Genomic DNA, 24,723 nt, shown 5'->3' with positions numbered 1-24,723 from the left:
CAAAAGTATTATCAGAAATGGCTGACCAAAGAAGGAATGCTAATATATGCAGTGAAGTAACTACATCTTAGAAAGTCAGTAAAACCAACCAAAAACCTCACAAGAAATTCTTGACTTGTAAACTGAGTAAATCTAGCATGAGAATCAATCAAAGGGAATAGATTTGGGACCTCATACTGTCACTTTTCTGACTGGCAGAACTTTACCAAGAGCATTTCTCTTGAAAACTGTCATTTTTGTGCAAAGAGGGCATGCAGATCTTTTATGCCAGTGTAGTGGTTTGACCTTGAATGGACTCCAGGCGCCCAACAAACTGCTCTATCACTCCCTTTCTCAGTGAGATAGGAGATGAAGATAAGATGGAAAAACCTCAACAAGTCAGTGGGTTAAGATAAAGGCAGTTTATCAAAGAAAAAGCAAAAGGTTGCACATGCACAGTCACATGACCCAATAAAAACAGTGACTTATCAATCAGATCTGGTTAGCTGACAGAGAGGGACCCATCTCTATTGAACTTGATCAGAAAAACTGAGCAGGACCCTTTCTGACTATGGTAATACCAGTAAAAAAGATTTTGCAAGAACACCACTGTTGACAGGTCTATTCCTTCTTGTATTGCCAAAAGAATTCAGATTTTCATGCAAGAGAGGTTTAGTTCTGTAGTATTAGACACCATGTGCAGCTAAACATGCTTAACTCAGCTTGTCTTCCTTTCTTTACAATTTTTACAGTTTGGGTTTTAAGTAAATATGTGTGGTTAAGTATATATGTAAATAAAGTAAATATGTCTATGCTGTGTTCTTCCCTGACTCCTTCCTTGGTTTATGACAAGCACTGCCATATTTTACAGATTAAAGAAGCTTTTAAACAGAGTGTGAGCCTTTCAGCTACTGGCTATTTTAGGTAATATATTTTTGTTCCTTAAAAATGCATAAATTAAACAAGGACTGATTTCTGAAGATAATTACTGCTGTAAAGAGAAGATCCTGTCTAACAGGTCTTTCTAATAGCTCATTTTATGTTTTATATAATTAGTTGATATATGGAGGGTTGGAAGCATAAAGTTTAGGTGTTAATTTATGTCTACTCCTCTGTGGACTCTGGAGGCTGGATTGCTATAAGCTATAAATATCATCATTCCCACGGCTCTCAGAGCAGTCTCTTGGTCCTTTTTCTTTGAATTCTTTCACAATGTTTATAAAGAGTCAGAAATGGAAAATTTCTGTGCTATAACTCAGGTGGGATTCAAAGCAAAGCTTTCCTCTTAGCCTGCTGAGCCTTATTTCTTCTCTTCTTCTGCTGGTGGTTCTTCCTTATCAATACCAGCTTGTCAGGTCTCTGGGCAGTCTGGAGTAAGTTGAAAGGGCACTTGGGAAACCCATACTTTTATAAAACACTGAGAAATGTCCAAATAAAATGTCCCTTCCTGCTGTTAAGCCAGTTCAAGTATGTTTTCTGTTTATGCAGCCCTTTAGGAATGTCAGTGTCACCAAAGTAATAAACAACAGTCATACTTTGCCTCAATATTTAATGGTGTCCAAAAATATCTGCAGATCCCTGAGCCTCAGATCCTGTATTGATCTAGTTCTTATCTAGTTATATTCTCTATTGCCAAGAATCTCAAAGACAGCTGAGGTAAATGGATTATGAGAAGTTGAGTATATGGATTATGTGTATCCATTTTTCAGTGCATGATTCTGTTTTATAATTGCTTTATGGTAATCTTAAATATGCTCAATGAAGACAATTCAGTCATACATAGTCAGAAAATACACCTTAGTCACATAGCTCCCATGTTTGAAAGATACCACATTTCACTGTCCTCTCATGTCCTTGGATTTACTCCATCATTCCTGACTACTATGGTGTCCTCAGTTAAACCCACTCCCTTTGAAGTAATTACACCTTTATTTCAATATTCCTCTTTTAACCCTCTCACTCAATTCTGTAGGCTGTTTCTGTAATTTTGACTTTTTCATTTATCTCTTGTAAGTTATTCTTTAATAGGTTCTGACAAGATTTCCTCCCTTTTTCTAAATTCCTTTATGTCCTATTACCCCAGTAACCACTATCTTAAATGTTGATTCTGTATTTGGTTACTGTGCTTTTCTTAGTATATTTCTAGGATTATGCTGGTTATAGACTCTCCTGAATGGAAATAGCTTAATTGTCTGCTACATTTTATACAAATACCAGAGGCATCATACCTAAACTAGTAATGCTCTGTAGGCTTTAATGAAATTTTGAAGTTCTGAGCTGTTACTTAAGCTTCCCCTTAAGGTATTGTACTTAAGATTGCACAAGATGTTTCAAAATTTTGTGCTTATCTGCTTTGTTATAATACAAACTGTGGTCAATTTTCTTCTTGTGGACTTTGTTTCTTCCATCAGAGGTTACAATGAATACATGGACTGGGAGAAAGGGGAAGGACATCCATTCACATATTTTATTTTTGGAGCTGCTTGTTCGGAGGTTGAAATTAACTGTCTAACAGGAGATCACAAGGTAATAACTGAATGTCAGAAGTTTTGAAAGTAATGTGAATAAGGCTGCTCCAACAATTATTCAGATTTGGGGTTAATAAGTCACCTGTCTTCACATGATAGTAAATACATCAACTATGTATATTTGAATTACAGGTGGAGCAGAATGAAAACTGCAGTATTAACCAGCTTCTGACACACATGTCAGTGTCATATGTGTTCACCTTTTGGGTTATGGCTGACATCTAACGTTCTTTGCATGTTCTGTCCCTGTTGTCCAGCAAACACCTTATAGCAATATTCTACTTCCAGGCTTTTGACCATCTGGATAGCTAAAGGCTATAGACTGATGATCATATGCCCTCTATCTGTACATTTGTATGGCGATTTCCTTGGGCAATGAGAAAAATCTGGCAGAGCTGTCTTCTAAAGGCTTCTGTCTGGCTAAACTTCTGTAAAAGTTGAGACCAAGCCCATTTTGCTTGAGATGAGATATTGGAAATTATTCTGAAATTATGTACATGGAGGGGCCTCTATCTCAGTATTTCTTATTTCGCTGAATACCACATCATCTGACCCACATCATCTTCCAATGCTCAGTCAATCTCTCTGGGTAATATAACTCTGAATTTTATTAACAGAACCTCAGAACAGACATTATTATGGACATTGGATGCAGCATAAATCCAGCTGTGGATATAGGACAGGTACGTGCCAAGAATTTTCTGATGGCTTATTTCTATTACACTGTTGTCCTTGTCTGAAATGAAGATCACCTCATTAATTCAGAAAACATTAATTTCTTACTAGATTATAGATCATATTAGAATGTCTTTTGCTTGTAGACTTGCTCCCATAGAATTAATGTCAGAACTCTGTAGATGTCAAAGAAGCTTGAATTTTACCCATGGTTTCAACCTGTAGTACTTCCAGTATGTGTGTATGTCTTCTATCTACGGGACTTAAATCCTGCTTGTGATCTACAGTCTCCAAGTTGTTTGACCTGCCTTCCCCACTTGATAGCAGGGAAACATCTTTATTCATTGCAGGCTGGTCCACAGATCTCATCGATTCATAATACAAGCATTTGTCTTCTCAGGTATGAGAGAGGAGTGTGAAAGCTATCCCATTACATTTGCCCCAAAATGTGGAAGAATCTCATTATGCAAACAGAAGTGCATTAGGCCTAACATATATTAGAGTAACAGCTAGTGATACAAATGAGTTCTTGGTGAAGTTTTCTCGGTAAACCAAACATGGGTACATAAATGCTATTTATTTTCTTATTTAAAGATTGAAGGTGCTTTTATTCAAGGCATTGGACTGTACACAATGGAGGAGCTAAAGTATTCTTCAGAAGGAGTCCTCTATACTCGGGGTCCGGATCAGTATAAGATTCCTGCTGTTTGTGATATTCCAGAACAGTTTAGTGTTTCCCTGCTGTCATCTTCTCAAAATCCTTATGCCATCTATGCATCCAAGGTAAGCATATCATCACGGGGCCAAATTCTTAGATCCCAAGCCAAACTAAGAAATTACTTTGATATAAAACACATATAAGTTTTCAGTTTCTCTCCTTTAGCATTTCAAACAAGTGTCCAGTAAATTGTTTTATATATGACATCAGGGAAGCTAATAAGACATAAAGCCAGATATGTTGTGTCACTTTAATGGCTGGCAAGTAGAGTTTTGTTGACAGACCACACACAGAAGCTGCAAGATGAATTTAAAGGCATACTTCTAAATGTGGTGATAAACTGAAAAGTTAGAATAAAAATATTAATTGATGGAGAAATCATAGTGTCATTCAGAGTGTGCAGCTTACTTGTGTGTACTATGCAATACAAAATAGGACTGTATGTGTGTATTTATATGAGAGACTGGCTCTTTTAAATCTTTTTCAGGGGATCGGTGAGGCAGGATTTTTCTTGGGATGCTCTGTGTTCTTTGCTTTGAGAGATGCAGTAACCAGTGTGAGGAATGAAAGAGGACTGAACAAGACCTTTGCACTGAACAGTCCCCTGACTGCTGAGCAAATACGAGCAAACTGTGCTGATGCCTTTACTGACATAGTAAGAGAAGGTGAGGAAGGCTCTGTTTAACAATGGCTGGGAAGGAGTGTTCACTATTTCTGGCATCCCTAAATAGTGGAGTGCTTAATGATGTCTCCAACCAGTCATGTTTTATATACAGCTCCTCGTAATTGAAATGTCTGGTATCAGGTCCCATTTACACAAGTTATTTCAACAAAAGCTATTCAAGCATTGTACAGGAATTTCCCTGGGCTTTGTATATTTTTTTTCTTTTAAATTTACATAATTGTTACAGCCCTCTCTTTCCCTGAACCCTCCTCCTTTCTTCTGGATGTCAAATCCCATAGAGATTAAATCGCTCATTTTATTAACGTGCAATGGATCAGCCTCTAAGTGTCTTTAGTCTCCTTCCAGGTGCTTTGCCCCATTGACTGCATGCTGGTACTGTCACTTCATTCTAGTACTCCTTGCTATGCCCAGTACGCTTTGGGAGAAAAATAATTAACTCAGAGCTAACACAAAGAGACAGAAGGAAAACAAACAAGGCAATACACTTTGTATAATGCTGATCCTTTATGCTCTGTTTTCTGCAACTGCTCACTGTAGTCATGTTCCCACTGCTATTACAATTCTTTTTCTGGGTAAGTTTTTACTTAGTGAGGCAAGGTCCTTGCCAGCATATAAATCCATGCTATGCCCTAAACCTCTGAGGCTCTGCTATGGAAACTCTTGAGCTGTCATTCACAGATTACTCCCATGATATTTCTGTGATTGTGGTGAGGCACCATTGGCCCCTGAATCAGTAATTTGTGAGTGTACTCTCAGTGCAGGAACTTGCAGGAGGTGAGGGTTCACCAGAGCAGGGACTGTGCTTCTCCATCCCTCTTCAGTCCTAATCCCAGTTATCACTGACTTAGAGGCACCTGATAAGGGCAGTGCTGGGAGGTTGCCAGTCAAATAAAGTGACTGTTGTCATTTCTTGCTTATCTCTTAGATGGCAAACAATGAAGTGCTTCCTCCTCGGGCCACATCTGTGTGAATGACAAACCATAGTGCACATGACCGGAATGGAAAACTGATTTACTGCCCCTATCAATACACAAACAAATGTATTTTCTCTTTTTCTGAATAGAATCAGCTTCCAAACATACGCATTTTATATCTTACATCTTTATCTTCATTCTTCCTCCAGTGTACTCATTACAGTATTTTGCTTAAATGACTGCATTTAATTGTTAAAAATAAATCTTCTGCATTTGAACCATATCTTTTTAACACGGTAGATCTGCTGATCAGCACAACTCAAATGCTGCAGGAGAGGAAAGTTAGAATGAAGTGTAAAGGTATGCTAGATAACTTACTGCCTCATATTACACTAAACAACTTCATATGATAAATGATTTTGTAATGGCTTCAGCTAATTTTCTAATTCAGATTTGAGTCTTGCAGTGAAGTGTGAGTGCAGAGATCTGTGTCAAAGAATCAGAGCCTTGTTTGTTGTATTCAGAACCTTTTTGACCAGAAGTGGTGCTTTGACTTGTAGTAAAGCTGGTTTAGAATCTTTTGGCACAGGTGTCTTTGTGTTAAAAACATGTAAGAAACAAGAGTTATGATTCTCTTTTGCTATGCCAGGTAAGTTGCCATGGCTGGCCTAGATATGTAAAATTTTATCCCAAAAGTTGACAGAGTTGTAATTTCCACCAGAAGCTTTCTTTATCTCATGGAGCAAGCCAAAAGAATCTGAACACAATGGGAAAATTGACATGGAGTTCAGTGTGCTTTGAATGGGGGAATGGATGGCATGTCAGCCTGCAGGCTCTTACTATTTCACCACCTCTCAGTGTTCCACAATTTCTCTTCTCTTTCCTTCATTTGTTGAGCTGACATAATATCTGCAACAGAAATTAGGTCAGTTGCTTAAACAGCTTTAGCATTGGCTATTAAGATATGAAGTCTTTATTGTTTCAGTTTGTTTCTCTGTAACCATGATGAGTCAGTGAAATGCAGTTGCTTAAACATAGGTGTCCAGACCATTTTAGATGTCATAAGACAGGAGAGACATGGCACAGGAGAGCACAGGACTGGAAGATATACAGCAGCTTGAGACCAGGCAGGTGATAGTAATTGTAATCATTGGAAGTGACAACTTATACTTCTCAGCTACTTCACAGTATCTTTAGCTTCCTGTTACATATAAAAAAGTGTGTTTTTTACAGTGTAATGATCAGATCTGAATGAAGGTTGTAGACTGGTGATGGAGGAAATTTTTCTCCCTCCACCAGGTCTGGGTAGAAAAGTAGAATACAGAAGAACTCTGCTTGTCAGCTTTCTTTTCAGATTCTATCTGGAACTGTTATAATGAGAACTTTGCCCTTCTAAATTTTCATTCTTAAGCCTCTACTAATTGTAACATGAAGCTGCTGAAACATTTGACACTGTGGGCAATCTTTTATATTTTTATAGTTTTCCTGGGAGTTCAGGGTGCAGATGCACTCCTTGCCCTCAAGGTGTTGTGCAGATCAGGCTGTCCTGACACAGCACAAACAGGGACACAGCTTTCCGAGATGTAAGAGCTCAGCAGAATTTAGTTAAACTGTGCAGTGGGCCTCAGGACAAATAAATGGAATTACCTACTGCAGCACCTCTGTGATTGTTCAAGTCTGAAAGATCTATTTGTAAAGCTACATTATGAAAAGGAGAGGTGATTGGCATATGAAAGTTTGTTCATGGGAGGACTTAAATTAAAAATTTTCAAATTTCATCATGAATTTTCACCTCTTGTTTTGTTGCAAAATTTAAAAACTTTTAAAATCAAAGTTTTGCTACTTCTTAGCAGTTTGCCACTAAAACTTTCAGCGTCATCCAAGAATTTGTTTTTTGTCCTGTAAGAGATTAAAAATATATGTTTTACAGTGTACTCTTTACTCAGTAAAAGCCCAACCAAAATGTAAATGTTGGAAGATTTTCATGGTCCCTCATAATAGTCTGTTTAAAGTTAATGTGAACTATTAGCAGTTCAACAACAAAGAGCACCAAAGATGTATTTTAATTAAGTAGGTCTGAAATGCTTTCAATTACGGGCTGACTTTGAAATAATAAGAGGAGATTGATGATGAGAATTTAAATAGCAAAAAAATGGATGAAACCATTTTTCAGTCTAGTCAACACTGGCCAGAATAGTAATTTACCTGTCTCTTTAGCAAGATGGGAAAGAAGGAATTAGAATGATTCCCGACTGTATTCCTGACTTCAGATGCATTTTCTCTGAAGCAGACAGTATGAAAGACGATTGTTTGAAGCAGTGGTGATGCTGAAGTCTGCAAAGGTGTGGCTTGCTTCACTTTTTTGGGCTTGTCCACCTCAATTCTGTCACTCTTCTCCAAATAGATTCTGACCTCTGATGATTTTTTTCTGCTCTGCTTTTTACTGTTTCAAACTGTCCCAAATCAAATGTCATGCCACCCTTTAGCAGCTTCAGTTCTGATTCTCATTACTGCATGAACACGTGTTCCAGGAAACACGTTTCAGGAATAACCACCAGGCCAATATTGTCACACTCAAGGATGGCATAAAGTTGAGGGTAAAGCACAGAATTTGCAGAATTAACTGTTATGCTGTCCTGAGAGATTTCCCTCTCTTTAATGAAAATGGTACAAAAGTGGGTGGAAATGGGTAGAAAAAAAGTAACTGATGGAAAGAAGTTAAAAAAGGAAGAGGAATAAGAAAGTTGTATTTTCCCTCATAGAGTGATTCAGAAGAATACATAGTCCTGCTATAACAGAAGAGATGTAACCTCTTAAAGAAGAAAAATGCATGAGTTGTTAAATTGATACTGATTGAATAATTTTCTCCTGACACAGGTCTATAAATAAAGGAGGTGCAAGCCTGAGATTTAAAGAAACAGAAAATAAATGGAAGTATTTTTCTTCTGTGACAAAACTTTCTCTGCCTTATATACACATAGATAGTCAAATATGAATTCCCTTGCAGTTCATTTGAAACCCAGTTTATTTTTCCTATAATTATATACATAATGGGTAAATTTCACATGGGAGACAGGAACATTTTTGCATGGAAACAAATAGGGTGGTTGTTATTCCAAGAGTGCAAGATAAAGAAATGGCTTTGTATGTGTCAGGTAAAACACAGTGTTAATGGTGGGTTCAGTGCACACATGGACCATTCATTAAGAGTTGGACTTGACAATCCTTATGGATTCCTTCTAACACTATTCTGTGATTCTGTCATACTTGTTTCTTACCTTTCTAAATAATCTTGAAGCTGAACTACATGACCAGGAGTTGCTTTCATATTTCTCTGCTTCTCTTGAAACCCCCTAAGGGTGTTCCCAATTCAGATTAATTTATCTGAATTCTTTTATGAAAATAAGTGGCCTGACTGCTGCTGAAGCAGAGTGGAACATCAGGTCTTGTGCTGTTGGTATTATACAGAGCAGTACAGACACAAATAAGCAGTGTTACTATGGGATGAACAAAGGGTATCTTGGATAGATAATATGACTGTAATCTTCTTGTAGAGAAAATACTAATTCTGTCTTAGATATATTGGTTAAATCCTCCTAAAATCAGTGATAATCTGTACAATCCTGGGAAATTGCTTTTGCAGTAATGAGTGTCTTCTCCTTGAGATAACGTATTTCAGACAAGTTGCATTGCTTGTATGAGTAGTGACTGATGATGATGGAGTCAGAATAATGTGTAAATAATGATAAATTAATATGGAAATAATAATAACATATGAATGATGTGAAGTTTTGGGGCAAAAATCTAACAGGTCCCACTTAACATTAAAGTTGGATTGTAGGCCGGTAGCAAGCAACAGTTTCAAAGAATATATGTTAATTTCTACATGTTTAGTATTAACTTTTGCAGTTCATTGCTGGCTTGCACTTTTGAAGCTTTTCTTTTTGTCAGCCTGACAAGTTAAAGTTCTGTTTACACCTTTGGAAGCACTGTCAGGGGAGGTATTTTCGAAATGCAATGTCAGTGTTTTAGTGACACTGACTGTGTGCTGTAAACAATCCCTCAGTTCCATTTGGCTTGCTGTTTCAGTCCATGCTTTATCTCCAGCTGCAGATGCAATGTGCAGTTCTATATAGGGATTATCATAACTGGCATCAGATAATCAAACTAGTTTACAGAGCTGGTTTTACATTTCCACTGTTCTTTTAAAGACTAGATTGTGCTTTCATTGGCATTTTTAGTTGTTTGAAATTTTTTTGTTTGTTTGTTCCTATAGCAACTATTTTTCTGCCCTGAAGTCTTAAACCTGATAGCTTTTAATATATAGTTAGTCATGGAAAATAGGCATTCTTTTAACATGTATTTTGATAGGTAAGATTCTGGATGCTCACTTTTGCAGGAATTGGTGGCTTCAGTTTAAAACCTCCAGTCCAAAAAAATTATGTGTGCCATGTGAAACATGTTGGTGGAGCATTTGGGGGGAAGGTACTAAACCATCACTCTTTGTTGTAGTTGCAGCTGTGGCAGCCAAGAAGTAAGTTGATTTAACTAAATCAAAGGAGTGATATAACTAAAATTAATTAAAGATGACAAGACTAAATTAAAAAGGAACTTCAGTCCTGAACCCTCCCTGGGGGGTTATCTCAATGACGTCATCTTTTTTATCTCTTTGGCAGTAAATCTTGGATAGAGGCTTGAAAATTCTCTGGTCTTTTGGCAATGGTATTCACTTACTGTCTGAAAGCCAGAACAAAGGGATGGAGGCAGTTTCTCCCTGGTCTGATCTGTATAAATCCCAACAATTCAGGCCCCTCTGACTGTTATCCAGTCACCAGAAGATGATGTACTATCTCCAGGAACACATAAGAACTGTAGGCTTTCTTTGCAAACATCATGGCCCCCACTGTCAGTTCCTGTAATCTGAGCCTTTCGGGCTGAGAACTCACCTGTGCTGTGGAGATATGAGCTTAATTACCTGTTCAGTTACAAGGATGCCACTGTTCACTACAGGTAAATTGGTTGATTTCCCAACCTTTTATAACTTGAGAAAATTGAGGCCATTGATACAGATTAGTACTGCTTTGCTAAGGACTCCTTCAGCCACTTACTGCAAGCATTCCTGCAAGAAAGAACTGTCATACTTACACACACACACATAGATAGATACAGATATATATCACACACTTATATCTTGGTAGAACAAGATATAAGTTCTCTTGTCCTGCCAAGTAAAAGACTTGTCATTAATGTGTTTTGTGCTACACTGGAACAGTTCTGGAGTTACCTCAAGAACTTAAATGAATTTGCATGGAATTTTGAAAATACTTGCAACAAAGAGCAGATCACAAATAATACCATTTTGTCATTTGTACATCCAGTACATACTTCCTCTACAGTTTGAGAGTCACAACTGTCTATTTTTTTTCTGTTCTTCCAGAGAAAAAAAAATCCCAAAGATCAGAAGGAGATGCTGTACAAATTAATGATGGGCAATGTATCACTATTTCAGTAAAACAGAGATTCTAAAAGTACATACTGCTAAGTATTTCTAGGCATGGATACATTAGCACCCCAGTAACACACCAGCTTAACTCTGCTTCCTGGCAGCCCACCTCAGGCATGCTCCACATCATCAGATCTCTATGAACCACTGTCAACTCTGGCCTCTCCCAGAGGTGGAATATAATCACTGCTATTCACTGCCTTGACATCGCTCACTCCTCCTCTGTCTTACCCACAGTTTTGCCCCTTCTTTCCAGCAAAATGGTGAAGCAGGACGAAGCTGATGCATTCACCCCCGGCTGAGAAGAGGGCACAAGGTGAGGGAGCGGTACTGGAGGTAGGAAGGGTCAAGCAGCAGGACAGGATCCCAGCACCAGCTGTTTTCCTAACAGGGGTGAGGTTGCCCATAGCACCCATCAGCAGGTGACCAAGAGGGAAAGGTGGAGGGGAGGGCCGAGAGGGGAACCATGCCAACAGGAGTTATAGGTGTGGCAGCTCACCGTTTAACTCAGCCGTGCCAAACAACTGGCACTGACAGACATTGCTTTGAAAAGGAAGTTTTAAAGTGATCCAGTGGCAGCTGTATGAATCTTGCTGGAACGTTTCCCCATGAGGAAAGGAGTCTGAAAAATAAGTGTAAAGGTATTTGAGAGGGAGAAAAGGAAATGGCTGAGCTGAGCCAGTGCAAGTATGCATACAAATCAATATTCAGCTTTGATAGTTCAAAGCCATAAAATGAACAGTAAGAACATGTTTAACAACATCATTCTCTACCCAAAACACTAGCATAAGAAACAACTCTGGAGATGCTCAGCAGGTATTGCATTAGTTCAGATCCTGAGCTCATTTACTCAAACACACATTTATTTTCATTTATTTCAATGATGACAGTGCAGGTTTAAATTAGCATGGTATAGAAGAGAATGTGGCCTGCACAGACCCTCAAATAAATCACATTTAATCTAAATTTGTAGAGATACAAAAAAAATCTTATTCCTTTACATTGGTAAAATTTTCCTGTTCTTTTCTCTTGGTAAAGTGTAAGAAACTACAGCTGTTGGGAAAACTCAAATGGTAATGGGCTTTGCAGTTTTGTAAGATCAAAGACTTTAGGAAACTTACAACAAGAACTATTACATCTTCGTGTTTCCTTTCCTTAAAATGTGATTTTACTAATTTCTGATTTTTCTTCTCGGCTTTTTAATTAATTGTGATTTAGACAAATGCTGTCATTTTAGAATGAGCACCAATTGGGTTTAGAATTAATTGACAAATATTTGCTAATATTAAGGTGAAAATACTTCCTCTGAATGTGGTATTTTTAAAGTTAGAGTTTTGGAGATTTCATCAGGCTGTTAACTAGAATCTGCAAAAAAGCTTTTTGAATAAAACTTGTACGGCACTGTACTGCTATTTCATGGCACTGAGATCTATTACCAGTATTGTTTCAAGGACAAAATAGTAACAAAAATGGTACAAGATGAAATCTGGCTCCTACTGATAATAAGAATGATCATGTTTTCCCTACTGCAGCCCAGTGCTTTGTTTGGTCATTTCAAGAGCTTTAGGCACAGGAACATTGCACTTAAATCTGGTGGAAATTTTCAGCTGTGTACAGTCTAAAAGGAAAGTTGTGTTTTCTAAGTTGGTTTGGCCTTTTGGGGAGCACAGAACTGAGCTGCAGTTGCAAGTCCCATCCTACACGGAGAGTATTCCCCGTGTTCTCTGTGCTGCTGTGCGAGTTTGGCAGCCCGTCTTTATAACACAGTATTAAAGGGCCTCCACTAACACACTGGATGTGTTTATGCTGTCTGCTGTCAGACCGACTACCCTACAGCCTGAAGGTAGGATGAGACATGTTGATTGCTAGTGAAAGAACCCGTGTTTAAACGGCAGTAGAGAAGGCCTGCGCTTCTAGAGCCCAGGGACTTTGCTGTGTGATGGGCAGAGCTTGTAACCCATAGTCCTGTCCGCACAGACTACAATATGCCAAGTGCTTGTACGGTGCTGTTACCACCAGGATCTGAAAGAAGAAATTATCACAACCGCAACAACAAATCTAGGGTCAAGGAGCACAGCAGGTTTGGTACTGAAGTTCGATGCACCGCAGATCCCGGTGCTGCCCCAGCACTTATCGGCTGCGCTCCGTGGGCCGCAGAGCAGGCCAGGGGCGAGGTGTCTCTGCGGTGCCGGGCTGGCTCCGCCGCAGGGCCGGGCAGCGCGGGAGGCACCAGGCGCTGGGTCCCGGGCGCGGTAAGCCCGGGGAGGGGCTCGGCCGGGCAGCCCCGCTGGCAGGTCACAGCCAGCCAGGAGCCAGCAGGCCGGCAGCACACGCGGCTCCGAGAGAACCTGCCCCGCTCTCCGCCCCTTCCCTCCATCCTCTCGGGCAGGGCGGGGCGGAGCGCGGCCCTCCCCTCTTCCTCTGGCGTCGGTTCCGCTTGCAGAGCTCTCGCTGCCGCCACTCCTCGCTGCCGTTCCTGCCCGTCTCCGCTCCGGGCCGCTCGGGCATTTTCTCTCTGCCTTAAAGTCGGTGAGGAGACGGGCGCGGGCGGGGGGCGGCCGGCTGGGGCGGGCTGCTGCAGCCTGGGCCGTAAGGGCCGCTCCGCGCCGCGCTGCGGTGGAGGCCGGGGGAGGGAGGCGGTGTAGCGCTTCTCCTTCCCCCGCACCGGTACCCCGGAGCGGGGCAGTGTTGGCGCAGCGAAGGCACCGGCAGCTCAGGCCGTGCTGCGGGGCCGAGGGGCGAGAGGCGCGGACACCGCGGGCCCCGGCTCCGCCCTGCGGCCGCCTCCGCCCGGGGAGCCCGGTGCGTGCCGGGAGCCGGGCGGGGGCCGGCGCCGCCCGCAGCCGCCCGGCGCCGCGGGAGCTGGAGGGAGGAGCGGCGCAGCGCGGCCGCTGCCCGCAGCGTCCTCACTGGTGTCTCTGCTTCCTTGCAGGGTGTCTTTTATGAATAATCAAAAGCCGCAGAAGCCGACACTATCGGGCCAGCGTTTTAAAACCAGAAAAAGAGGTGAGTGACCGCACCGTGCCCACTGCCAGGGCCGGCTGCCAGTGCTGTGTGTACGGTAAAACACCGCCTTCTGTCAGTAAACAAACCAGTGCTTTCATGCGCTCACCATAATTTTTTTACATGAGACTATGCTATGTGCAGTCTTGAGGCTGACTGGAATTTTCTCTGCACTAATAAAAAATATTTGGCAGTCAGAATTGTCACTGAACTTACTGTGACAACCTTCGCTTAAAAGACGGTCATGCTAGAACTGTCCTGAGTGTTTTCAGCCTGCAAACAGAAGGATCTAGTACCCCAGAATTACAGGGGAGCTCCAGCACAGGCTTGTTGCAGGTTAATACATACATCTAAGGTGCATCTAACATAGTAGGAATTTCAGTATTAGCCACTGGATAAAAGTTAAATTGTCCTCTTTTACATTTTTAAAAACTGACAGAAAAGCCCACAACAAAATCCCACAAATCCACCCACCCACCCACCTGTCCCCCTGTTAGCATCCAAAGCAACCCTGAAGTATGGGATATGTAAAGGCTTGTCTCTGCATGCAGTTACTTGCATAAGGAGAGTTAGTGGCTGAAGAGGTGTGATGAGTAACTTAGTATTTTGGTGGACTTTTTTTCCAACATGAAGAGGAAGTAAGGACGCTCTTAGGGTTTCTGTTCAGTACAGTTTTACTTGTATTCCAGCAGTGTTCCAGCTCTAACAGGCAGCTTTAGAAATGCTGTACATGCAGAAGCACACTTTGATTTATACAACCTGTTTGAGTGTCAAAGCACCTTGAAATTCTCTTGAATGATAGAGTTTGCTGTGGTCTGTCCAGGAGATGAAAGGCCAGCAGCCATGGGTTTAGTCTCTTTTTAAGCATTTAACCATAGTTTGACTGTGAAGCAGCTCTTCTGGAACAGTGAGCTCTGTGGATCTCCCCTGGAAAATAACTGGTCCAATATTTCCACTCTTGTACTCAGCTGTTAGCAATGTGTTGATACTTGCATTGACACTGAACACCAGTATGCCCTACTAGACTGCTAACAGAATTGGCTAAGGTGTTGTAGACAGCACTCAAAATAAGATTTGCAGTTGAGTTCTCTTATCTTTGGAAGCTTTTCATCTCGTGATTTCCATAATCTAAGGACAAATTGAAATGAGCAAGATTGAAGACCTCTTTAAGACGTTCTGTTAGTTACATGGGTGAATTTGTTGCATGTTGACTATGCTCTGTATGCAGTAAAAACAAGGCAATGATGAGCTGGTGTATCAGGTGTGTTCTGCTTAACAACAGCAAAGGATGCTAGCTAGTTCTGCAGTTACAGTCCATTAAGTTAGCTCATATGTCTACATTTCCCCCAAGCAAGTGAGGAAAAGTCATTGCCTCAAACTCACTTAGCTGCAGGTTAAGAGGCGTTGTAGCCAAAAAGCAAATTGCCAGGATGATTGGGATGTGATAGTGCTATGCAGTTTGTCAGTCAGAAGACTTCATCTGAAACAGATGCCCAAAAAGCTAAGATGAGTAATGAAATCAAATGTACAAAATTATAGGGGCATATATTAAAAACTGCCTTCCAGCATGAGTTAAGTCTCTGGTTTTGGAGGGAAAGAGTGATCTAACATGAGAATAAGGGTATACGAATCAAACTGAGAGGTCATGTAAGCTTTATTAGAGCCAAGTAATGATCATCACAAAGAACTCTTCATGGAAATCTTATTTCAACGCTTCTGCTTTACAGATGAAAAAGAGAGGTTTGACCCTACTCAGTTCCAGGATTGTATTATTCAAGGTTTAACTGAAACTGGCACTGACTTGGAGGCAGTAGCAAAGTTTCTTGATGCTTCTGGTGCAAAACTTGATTATCGCCGCTATGCAGAAACACTTTTTGACATCCTGGTGGCTGGTGGAATGCTGGGTAAGTCCCTTTGATGTGGCTGCTGTCAGCTTCATTCACTTCACTGCAAAAGCTCCGTTTTCTTTCAGTGCAAAATCTCTGCTAAAGAGCCCATTGAGTGTGTAGAACAGGGTTTAAGGTAATCTGTGGTAAACCACCTGAGCAGTTACTGTTAGTTACTGTTACTATTTTTACTACATAAAAATACTCTGTAGAACCTGCCTTAGTTTTACTTGAGTCTGTTTGCATTCCTTGAAGTTCAGATTTTACAAGCTCTGGTTAGAAGAAAGTAGTTTGGATTTTTGGGTGGGGTTGGTGTGGTTGGTTTTGTTTGTTTGGCTAGTTTTTGTTGGTTGGGGTTTTTTTGTTTTTTTGGTTTTTTTTACCAGGAGTAGATCTCGACTCTGGTCAATATCACTTCTAATGATAAGAGATGGATGAATTCTTTCAGGTGTGTGGTCTGTAGTTACAAGACCAGTAGTTGCCCTGAAAGATTCTGACATGATCCTATGATTTGTGCATCCTGCCTTGTTATTTTGGAAAGGAAACTTGTTTACAGAAGAATCTGAAGTGCTTAGTCTTGGACATGCTATTACAAATTATTTGTTACTGACAGTATTGAGGTCATGGGCTCTAGCAGACATCAGGGAGTAAGAAATGAGAGGGCAGTCGAGTCAGCAGAAAACAGGGACTGAGGAAGTGAAATGTGATGATGAAAAGTTTTGTAAACTCAGGTACACGCTCTGTGTACAGAGCAAAGAGGAACAGATGCTCACCAATCAGCACATACTGTAATTGTTACCATTTGTGGGTTTACATTCAAGAGTTAACCAGTGCATCTTGTGTTAGGAAGTGTTCCTTCTAGGAATGAGGCTGCTGGGGAAGGCAACAAGGCATTGCTATGTTAATGGTGATATGGGGTGCTTTACTCAACTCCCTCTCTGTAACAGGTAGCTAAGAAGACCAGCTTTGATCTTCAGTCAGAGGAGGCCAGACTAAAAACTGACATCCTGTTGCCTTACCAGCTTCTAGTATTATTGCCAGAAATATTCCTCTCTGGTTTTAAAGTCATATTTCTGACTAATACATAACAAAGGATCCATTGTATGTAGAAAGGCATAGAAATTGATGATGAGGTGTTCTAGAACTGAAGCTGGTGACCTGAATGCACCTTCATTAGTGAAACAGCCTAATAAGTAAAAGTTTCAAGCTCATCACTGTAGGACTGCATTTTGAACTGTGTGTCTCTACATGTTTCAGTCAACTGTTGTGTCTTACTCTGTCATGTAAAAGGCGTGAAGCAGCGCTACTGCAGCAGACACTAAAGACACTTGCTGGAATTAATCAGCTTCAGTGTCTTCCTTTAAGGGAAGAGCTCATATGGCTGTTACCTTACTCATCTGGAATCAAGATGTGTTGTTAATCCCCTTAGCAGTAGGGGGCCAGGATAGTTAAATGTTCAAATCTAAGCTGATTTTAAAGTCCTGGTGCAGCAGTGGAACAGAGGGAAATGTAGGGTGTCTGTGGTGATCGGTCGAGTTCATCGTGAAAGGACAATGTGTTGCATGTTATGGGTGTGGGAGTTCTGCTGTGGAGACTGCTCAGTGCTCTCACTGGGACTAACACTACTAATGCTGAAATCCTCCTGCAGCCCCAGGCGGGACCCTGGCAGACGACATGACACGCACAAACGTCTGTGTGTTTGCAGCACAGGAAGACCTAGAAACCATGCAAGCATTTGCTCAGGTTAGTTATGAAATGAGGACAATTTAACTTAAAGCTGTTTAATGGTCAAAAATTAAACATTTGTGTAATTGTAAGTTAAGGTAAAAAGTAATGCTTGGCTTTAAGTGTACTGGAAGTGGTAGAGTAGCAGTGTTCCAAGCTGTAAATGCTCTAAAGAGTTCAGACCTACTTTACTGAACTTAGTTTTTTTAAATTCTAATCAAATGATAGTTCACAGAAAAGATAATGTACTCTATGTCTTTATAGGTTTTTAACAAGTTAATCAGGCGTTACAAGTACCTGGAGAAAGGCTTTGAAGATGAAGTCAAAAAGGTATGGAGTGTTTTTTTTATCAGCAGACAAACAAACCTTCACATTCTGCTAGTTAATCACTTTGTAGAAGGTTTACATCATAAAACAGATTATTAAAATGCATGGCTGGCTTGCATGACTACCAGTGACTAGTGCTTCTGCTAGCTTGATGAAACAAAAGTGTTTAAAACACAGACAGTGGCCAAAGTTTAGTGAGGTGCTAGTTTTATGCAGCTCTTCTTAATTTTTCCTGCAGTTGCTGCTGTTCTTGAAAGGGTTCTCAGAATCTGAGCGGAACAAACTGGCCATGCTGACGGGTATTCTGCTTGCCAACGGGACTCTCAATGCATCAATTCTCAACAGTCTCTACAATGAGAACTTGGTTAAGGAAGGTAAGTGTGGCCCAGCTCCTCCCTTTGGAAGGGGAGACAAGCATAACAAGTAGGTGGAAACTGTGATGACAGTACACACTTGCAGCTCACAGGATTCCTCTGGTGGTAGACTACAGGATTAGCAAAGGTAAAGGTGATGCCTCATAACCTGCAAGATCTTGTTAAGACTCGAGAAAACAAGTTTCTTGAGAAAGCTTGTGTGTAGCACTTCCCTGCATGACACTGGGGACTGCTGTCGCTAGCATTGCCCAGCAGGGCACAACTGTATTTTGGAGAGGGACCTTTTAGGATGCAAAAGGTGTGTGATGTCTTTAGGTTGCTTCCTAAATTGCAGCAAGAAGAGTTTAGTACAGGGAAGACTTTGTGATGCTGAGTGGTAGTCCAGTGTGCTGGAGGCTGCAGTGTCCTTGGGCAGGGGGTAGGACTGCAGACTCTGCTGGGGGTGCTTGGAAGCGCAGCTGCTGCTCTGAGCAGTCTGACAAATGAGGTACCCTGTACTCAGGCCTCATGGTTCCCTGTGTTTTGAATTTCACTAATAATAGAATTATTCCAACTGCACAGGTGTTTCTGCAGCTTTTGCAGTCAAGCTGTTCAAATCCTGGATAAATGAGAAAGATATCAATGCAGTGGCTGTCAGTCTTCGCAAAGTAAACATGGACAACAGGCTCATGGTGAGTACCACTGGAACTACTCTGCTGCTCCATAAGCCGGTTTAGTGAACAGCATTTGCCAGCAAAGTACTCAACACACATTTCTTGTACAAAAGAGTCGTAAACTTTGTTTTCAGGAACTCTTCCCAGCCAACAAACAAAGTGTTGAACACTTCTCCAAGTACTTCACTGAAGCAGGACTGAAGGAACTTTCTGAGTATGTTCGGAACCAGCAATCCATAGGAGCTCGGAAGGAGCTGCAGAAAGAACTGCAGGAGCAGATGTCACGGGGAGATCCATTCAAGGATGTAGGTGTTTGTAGACAAGGTGGAGGTGCTTTCTGTGCCTGTGTCTCTTTCATACTGAACTTAGCTCTCACTGGGAACTAAAATGAGGACTGGGGGGGGTTGATAGTAACTTTGTGGTTTTTCCTTAATGTCCTGAGTCCTGCTGTATGATCAAGGAGGTAGGCTGTCATTCTGAAACCTCCTGGGTTACCTTTAGAAGAGGAGTTTTAATTTAGCTTAGTGCCATATGTGGCCTTTGTGCTGACTCTTACTCTCCTGGCAGATCATCTTGTATGTGAAGGAGGAGATGAAGAAAAACAACATCTCAGAACAGACTGTGGTAGCCATAATCTGGTCAAGTGTAATGAGCACAGTGGAGTGGAACAAAAAGGAGGAGCTGGTAGCAGAGCAAGCCATTAAGCATTTGAAGGTATTGTAACTTCAATATGGACTTCTGCACCCCTTAGGCAGAGCCTGGTTTTCCTTCTGTCTGCACCTCCCTTTTAAATGTTAAGGCTCAACCCCGCTAGTGCAGAGACAGAATGAGATGGGGAATTCTCCCCCTCGTGAGGAGTATTACAGGCCAAGGGCCTGAGGCAGTGACTGCTGCAGAGCTGCTCTGGGGTGGGGCCATGGTTGCAAATTTCTAAGCAGTTGGCTGATGGAAACTGCAAAACCAGCTTTAGTCAGGTGGTAAATGTGAAGTTCTCTGTGTGTGCCAATCTGTTGTTGTTGTTACAGCAATACAGCCCTCTACTTGCTGCCTTCACTACCCAAGGTCAGTCAGAGCTGACTCTTCTGTTGAAGATTCAGGAGTATTGTTATGACAACATTCACTTCATGAAGGCCTTCCAGAAAATAGTGGTGCTCTTCTACAAAGGTAACTTCTGTGGGTTTGTAGTTTCAGGGTTTTTTTGAGGGGTCGGTTTTGGTTGGTTGGGTTTTTTAAAGCTTTTCAAACAGAATGCTTTGGTTCTGATAAATTCTTTAGGGGAGATCAGTGCTACAACATTGCTCTTCATAAGCTGAAGAATTTTCTACCTCCTGTTTGTAAAAATGCAAAAGTGCATGTGGTTGGCCCTTTGCACGTAGGAAGTGCAAGACAAAGATGGTGCCTGTCTACAGTAGGTCTGCTTAAGAGTTGTAGGACAAAGCTAAATCTAGATTTTTAAGGCATTTTGTTAAGTTCTATGATAGTGTATTCTTAGGTCTCTTAACACTGTGAGCAGCTGAAGATTGAGATACCAATGTGTTCTGGGCTGCTCTGGGCTCTTTTTAACTGTCTGATAAAAGGTGGTACTGAAAAACACTGTGCACCTATGGAAACTTGTTAAACTGAAGACTCTATTGTACTTGTAAAATTTAAAAAACACACCACAGGAAGCACTTGCTTTGGACTTTAAAAGAATTTGTATCTCTTCTTAGCTGTTAACCTTTGCTTAGAGTGTGCCATCTCAGATAACTCTGAAACACTCCAGACTGTTAGTGGGAGTGAAAGTGCAGCTCCTGCATACAGTGCTGAGGAAACTCCCAGCATGAGAATCATCCAAAGTGCCTGGTTCTCTGAATTTCAAAACTGAAGGCGCTCCTAGTGCAGGTCTGTCCAGCTGTACCCAGAGGAGGAGTACATGAGGGAAGAAGCTTCTAGGGGAGGAAGCAAAGGCTGCCAGTCAGGTTCTCAGCAGTTCTCTGTGTTAATGTTGCTCTTGCCCATCTTTACAGCTGAAGTTCTGAGTGAAGAACCCATCCTCAAGTGGTATAAAGATGCTCATCTTGCAAAAGGAAAGAGTGTTTTTCTGGAGCAGATGAAGAAGTTTGTTGAATGGCTCAAGAATGCTGAAGAAGGTAACCAGCAGCTTAGCTTAGACATGGAGCTTGTTAATTTTGGGAACCCTAATGCAAAAATGCTGTGTTTTGGAGTGGGGATGTTAATTGCCTCTCGGAGACTAGTGTGCCCCCTCCCCTGGTCCTAGCTAGAAAAGCTTGCCAGCACAGTCCATGTGGAGCCAATAGCAGCTGTTGTGCAGGCTGCAGGGCAGCAGCTGAGCTGGGGCTCGGGGACTGAGCCATGGCCAGGCTGCTGATGAGGTCTCTCTGTTGCAGAGTCGGAGTCTGAAGCTGAAGAGGGTGACTGACCTGTGAAACTCTGGCCTCAGTAAAGCAAACAGGAGCTGTAGATAAGTGTCCATGTCTCATGTGTCCTTCTGATTCTTACATCCTACCTCCCTGTATCAAGCATGATATAAGGGCTCTCATGGCAATTTATTTTAACTGTTTTCTATAGTTAATGAAATACTGGATTTAGTTTTTAAAAACATGTTCAAGTAACTTCCAGGAGCTGTTAGATTTCACTCTTAACCTGCATTTGTCCTTTCAGTTACCTTCTACCTCCTGTATTTTCTACTGTAATAATGTAATTTAAGGCCTTCCACAGTGAAATCCACTTCATCTGTTGGGATTTCTGTCTGTATTGGAGTAGATGTGATATGGTGAATGAGACTTAGGGCAGTCTGCTTGCAAATTAAACTATGGAAAAGCCTGCCAAGTGAAGAGGCCATCACTTGTGTGGCACTGCAGTCTGTACCACAAATAACCCCTGTCATAGGTGGTTGTCCATGTCCCCAAGTACTTTGTCATCCCTTTACCAGACTTACAGCATAAAGCAATCCTCTACTCCAACTCTTGGGGAAGGTGGGAGCCCCACTGCAGGAAAGCAGCAGTTGTGGTGGCAGCAATTGGTTACCATGGTGGGGCATGGAGAGTGGCATCTTTGAACCTGCTGTCTGTCACAGCTGGTGGCCTGTGTTCCTGAGAGGCTGTCAAGAGCCCTTGCAGCTCTGGGGGTGCCTTCCTTTTCCCTTTCTGTTGTGGAAGTACAAGCAGTGCTGTTCCACCCAGAGCTACCCAGCAGCTTTCTCGAGCCAGGCGCTGCTACTGGCAGGGCTGGGGCTGGGAGAGCAGCTGCTTTGTGCTGCTCTGCAAATGGCACAGTTGCTCCAACCTAAGGCAGCCAAAACTTCACCCCTCCCCTTTGAGGTTTAGAGATTCTTTTATGCTGGCAGTTCACACACTAAACCAAACAACTTATCTGCTCCCTGGAACTTTAATTCCTAATGGAAATTCTCAGGACAGTTCAATTCAGAAAGATTGGGGGGAAAAAAGTGAAGTCTATACTGTTGTAAGCTAAGAGTGAGCATTAACTGAAATATTGGTAACCAGAGTACACCTACTAAAATAAATGGAAAAATTGGTCATCACAATGCAATCTGTTCAATACTACAGTGATCTTCCTTACTTTGTAACTTTTTTTTTTTTTAAGCAAATAAAGGCCATCCTTACACTTAATGCCAAGGGCTGTCTCTGCTCCTTATCTGAAAAGAAGGCACCAGTGTCACTACAGGGTACAAAGCAGTGCACAGTCTTTTGTCTGATTCAAGGACTGTTGAATAAAATGTAATTAAAATAATACTTTCTTGCTGTTAGGGTGCTCTCTTGCATGTTAAAAGTGCTAACATCCCACGAGTTTGAAAACCAGGTTCATCTGTATAGTAAGTAAATTTTATGTCAATACTGGGGTAAGTATCCAAGAAGTCATACTAGAAAGTAAGGCACTTACAACATAACCAAATTGAAAGTCAGCACTGTTAAAGTTTCTTTGGTCCGTGTGACTCAGCCTGCTTAGCTGCAGGAGCCTGTGCCCTCTTTCTGCCTTTCAGTGGAGAGAAGAAAGGAAAGTGCTGCACAGTAAGAGCAGTGCTCGTTTGGGATATAATCCAGAATCTTCTGAAGCAGGTCAGAGAGATTCTTGTGGTCAGAATCCCGGCATGATTCATGAAAATTGAATTCCTGAATTCCTTCATGAAAATAAAATAAACAACGAAATAGTATCTTACAATTATGCTTAAAGCTTCTCTCCTCAAAAGCATTTTCCCTGTCACATCTTAGCTTCAGTGACTTACAGGGGGTTGATAAGTATCTGCCACCAGGATTTTGTTCATCCCAATCCAGCTGTCCTTGACAGAAAAATTTTCATTTCCTTTAGACTGTTTTTGTTACTCAAATATTCTGTTTTGGCCCTTCAGTAGAAGTTTACCAACATCTGTGTTTGCAGCTTGGGAAGTGATCTGGGAATACTCCACCAGAGCAGCCAGCTTCTCAAAGAGATGACGGGCCTTAAACCTAATCTGAAAATATTTAAATTAAACTATAGCTGTCCAGGTACATAAAAATATAATTACCTGCTTTTCTTACCATGTGATATGACAAAGGCCCCAGTTCCTTGCCATGGCTCTGAAGGGAAAGCCAGAGAGACATTCTTGTTCATTGTTAGAGGAAGTTATCAAGAACTATTTTTCACTGTACCCTGCAACCAATAATCAATTTCACATTAAGGAAAAAAGGGGCTGTACTAATCTGTTTCCTAAAGTAAGGTAGAATGTACTAGATTTTATCCTTTGAGTTTTTTTACTCTTGACCCTGCTTTTTTTTTTTTATTTACTTTGTTGATTAATCTCAAGTTTCAGCAATATTGGCAAGATGACAAAGTTGAGGTATTTGAATTTGCTGATGGTGACAGATGAAGCTACATCTGTTACTAGCATGGCTTGTAAATTGCAAATGTTAAGAGAGTGATCCTTCACACCAAGCTGCTGCCAAAATGTTGACTGAAAGCAGTGTGTAAAAATGTTCTGTTCATACCGTTCCCTTGTGCCTAAATCTCTTTTCAGTTTGGCACCATGGAGGAAGGCAGCTGAAGTTCTTGCATAAATCATTCCCGAGTCCCTGCCTCCAGAATCTTCTCACACACCTGAGGAGCATAACAGATTCTGCATCATTCTAAAGGTCACAGTAACTCACAGGAAATTGTGCTGCTCCAAGGTAGCATTCCATGAGAATACACTGTACACATATGTATTTTTAAATAGTCTTGTGTACAAATTAAAATAGCCATCTTAAGCAATCAACATTAAATAACTTATATGAGTATTTGGCAAGAAGCTACTTTTTTAACCATAAAAGCATATGTGTTTGCTTTACACTGCCTTGGCTTAAGATCTTAACTTACAACTCCAATCTTCGGGTTTTTTAACAGTATAACAAAAATCAGAAAATCCACCCTGCTAGTGGGAAGTCATCATCCATATTTAATTCTACAGATTTCTCAATGATACTTGAAAAAGTCAGTCTGGCATGACCCCCTTGCTATTTCAGTGACACTTATTAAAAATCTAGTTTAAAAGCTTGTCCTTGGATTTTAGAGTAGGGGTTAAGCAAATGCTTGACGTAATATAAATTTTGAAGTGATGCCCATATTTCAAATACTCCAGTTAAGGGTTAGTGTTCATTAATCTGCTCAAATATATTCAGTGAACAAATAGCAGGACCATGTTCTGTGGTATCACAAGCATATGTACAAACTATACATTTTTACTGAAGGAAATGGAATCCTAGCAGAAAACAGTCAGCTAC

General features: G+C 41.2%; 2 protein-coding genes across 9 annotated transcripts in view; both read left to right on the top strand.

Moving 5' to 3' along the window:
* AOX1 (aldehyde oxidase 1) overlaps positions 1–14,012 on the top strand; it is a 45,572-nt gene extending 31,560 nt beyond the window's left edge. For 2 of the 7 annotated variants that reach the window (XM_058840133.1, XM_058840139.1), the window contains 7 exons: positions 851–903; positions 2,391–2,505; positions 3,125–3,190; positions 3,777–3,965; positions 4,388–4,565; positions 5,800–13,531; positions 13,935–14,012. In XM_058840133.1, coding sequence (XP_058696116.1) covers positions 851–903; positions 2,391–2,505; positions 3,125–3,190; positions 3,777–3,965; positions 4,388–4,565; positions 5,800–5,909 — 711 coding nt within the window. In that variant the 3' untranslated portion in view covers positions 5,910–13,531; positions 13,935–14,012. Of the gene's footprint in view, positions 1–850; positions 904–2,390; positions 2,506–3,124; positions 3,191–3,776; positions 3,966–4,387; positions 4,566–5,510; positions 13,532–13,934 lie in introns of those variants that run through there. The other 5 variants (XM_058840136.1, XM_058840134.1, XM_058840135.1 and 2 more) reach the window with 5 other exon arrangements.
* On the top strand, positions 13,465–22,599 carry BZW1 (basic leucine zipper and W2 domains 1). 2 transcript variants are annotated; one of them, XM_058840142.1, is made up of 12 exons: positions 13,465–13,531; positions 13,935–14,008; positions 15,733–15,909; positions 17,540–17,634; positions 17,881–17,946; positions 18,182–18,317; positions 18,879–18,988; positions 19,105–19,275; positions 19,538–19,684; positions 19,996–20,134; positions 20,977–21,099; positions 21,358–22,599. In XM_058840142.1, exons 2-12 carry the CDS (start codon positions 13,945–13,947, stop codon positions 21,387–21,389), a joined length of 1,260 nt encoding a protein of 419 aa, XP_058696125.1. In that variant the 5' UTR covers positions 13,465–13,531; positions 13,935–13,944; the 3' UTR covers positions 21,390–22,599. The 2 variants fall into 2 exon arrangements, with proteins under 2 accessions (XP_058696125.1, XP_058696126.1); XM_058840143.1 differs by lacking the exons at positions 13,465–13,531; positions 13,935–14,008 and having other exon boundaries at positions 15,832–15,909; positions 17,540–17,545.
* The last annotated feature ends 2,124 nt before the right edge of the window (positions 22,600–24,723 follow it).

This window comes from Poecile atricapillus, chromosome 5 (genome assembly GCF_030490865.1).
Source record: "Poecile atricapillus isolate bPoeAtr1 chromosome 5, bPoeAtr1.hap1, whole genome shotgun sequence".
NCBI lineage: Eukaryota > Metazoa > Chordata > Aves > Passeriformes > Paridae > Poecile > Poecile atricapillus.
This window is presented reverse-complemented; position numbering and strand designations above follow the sequence as displayed.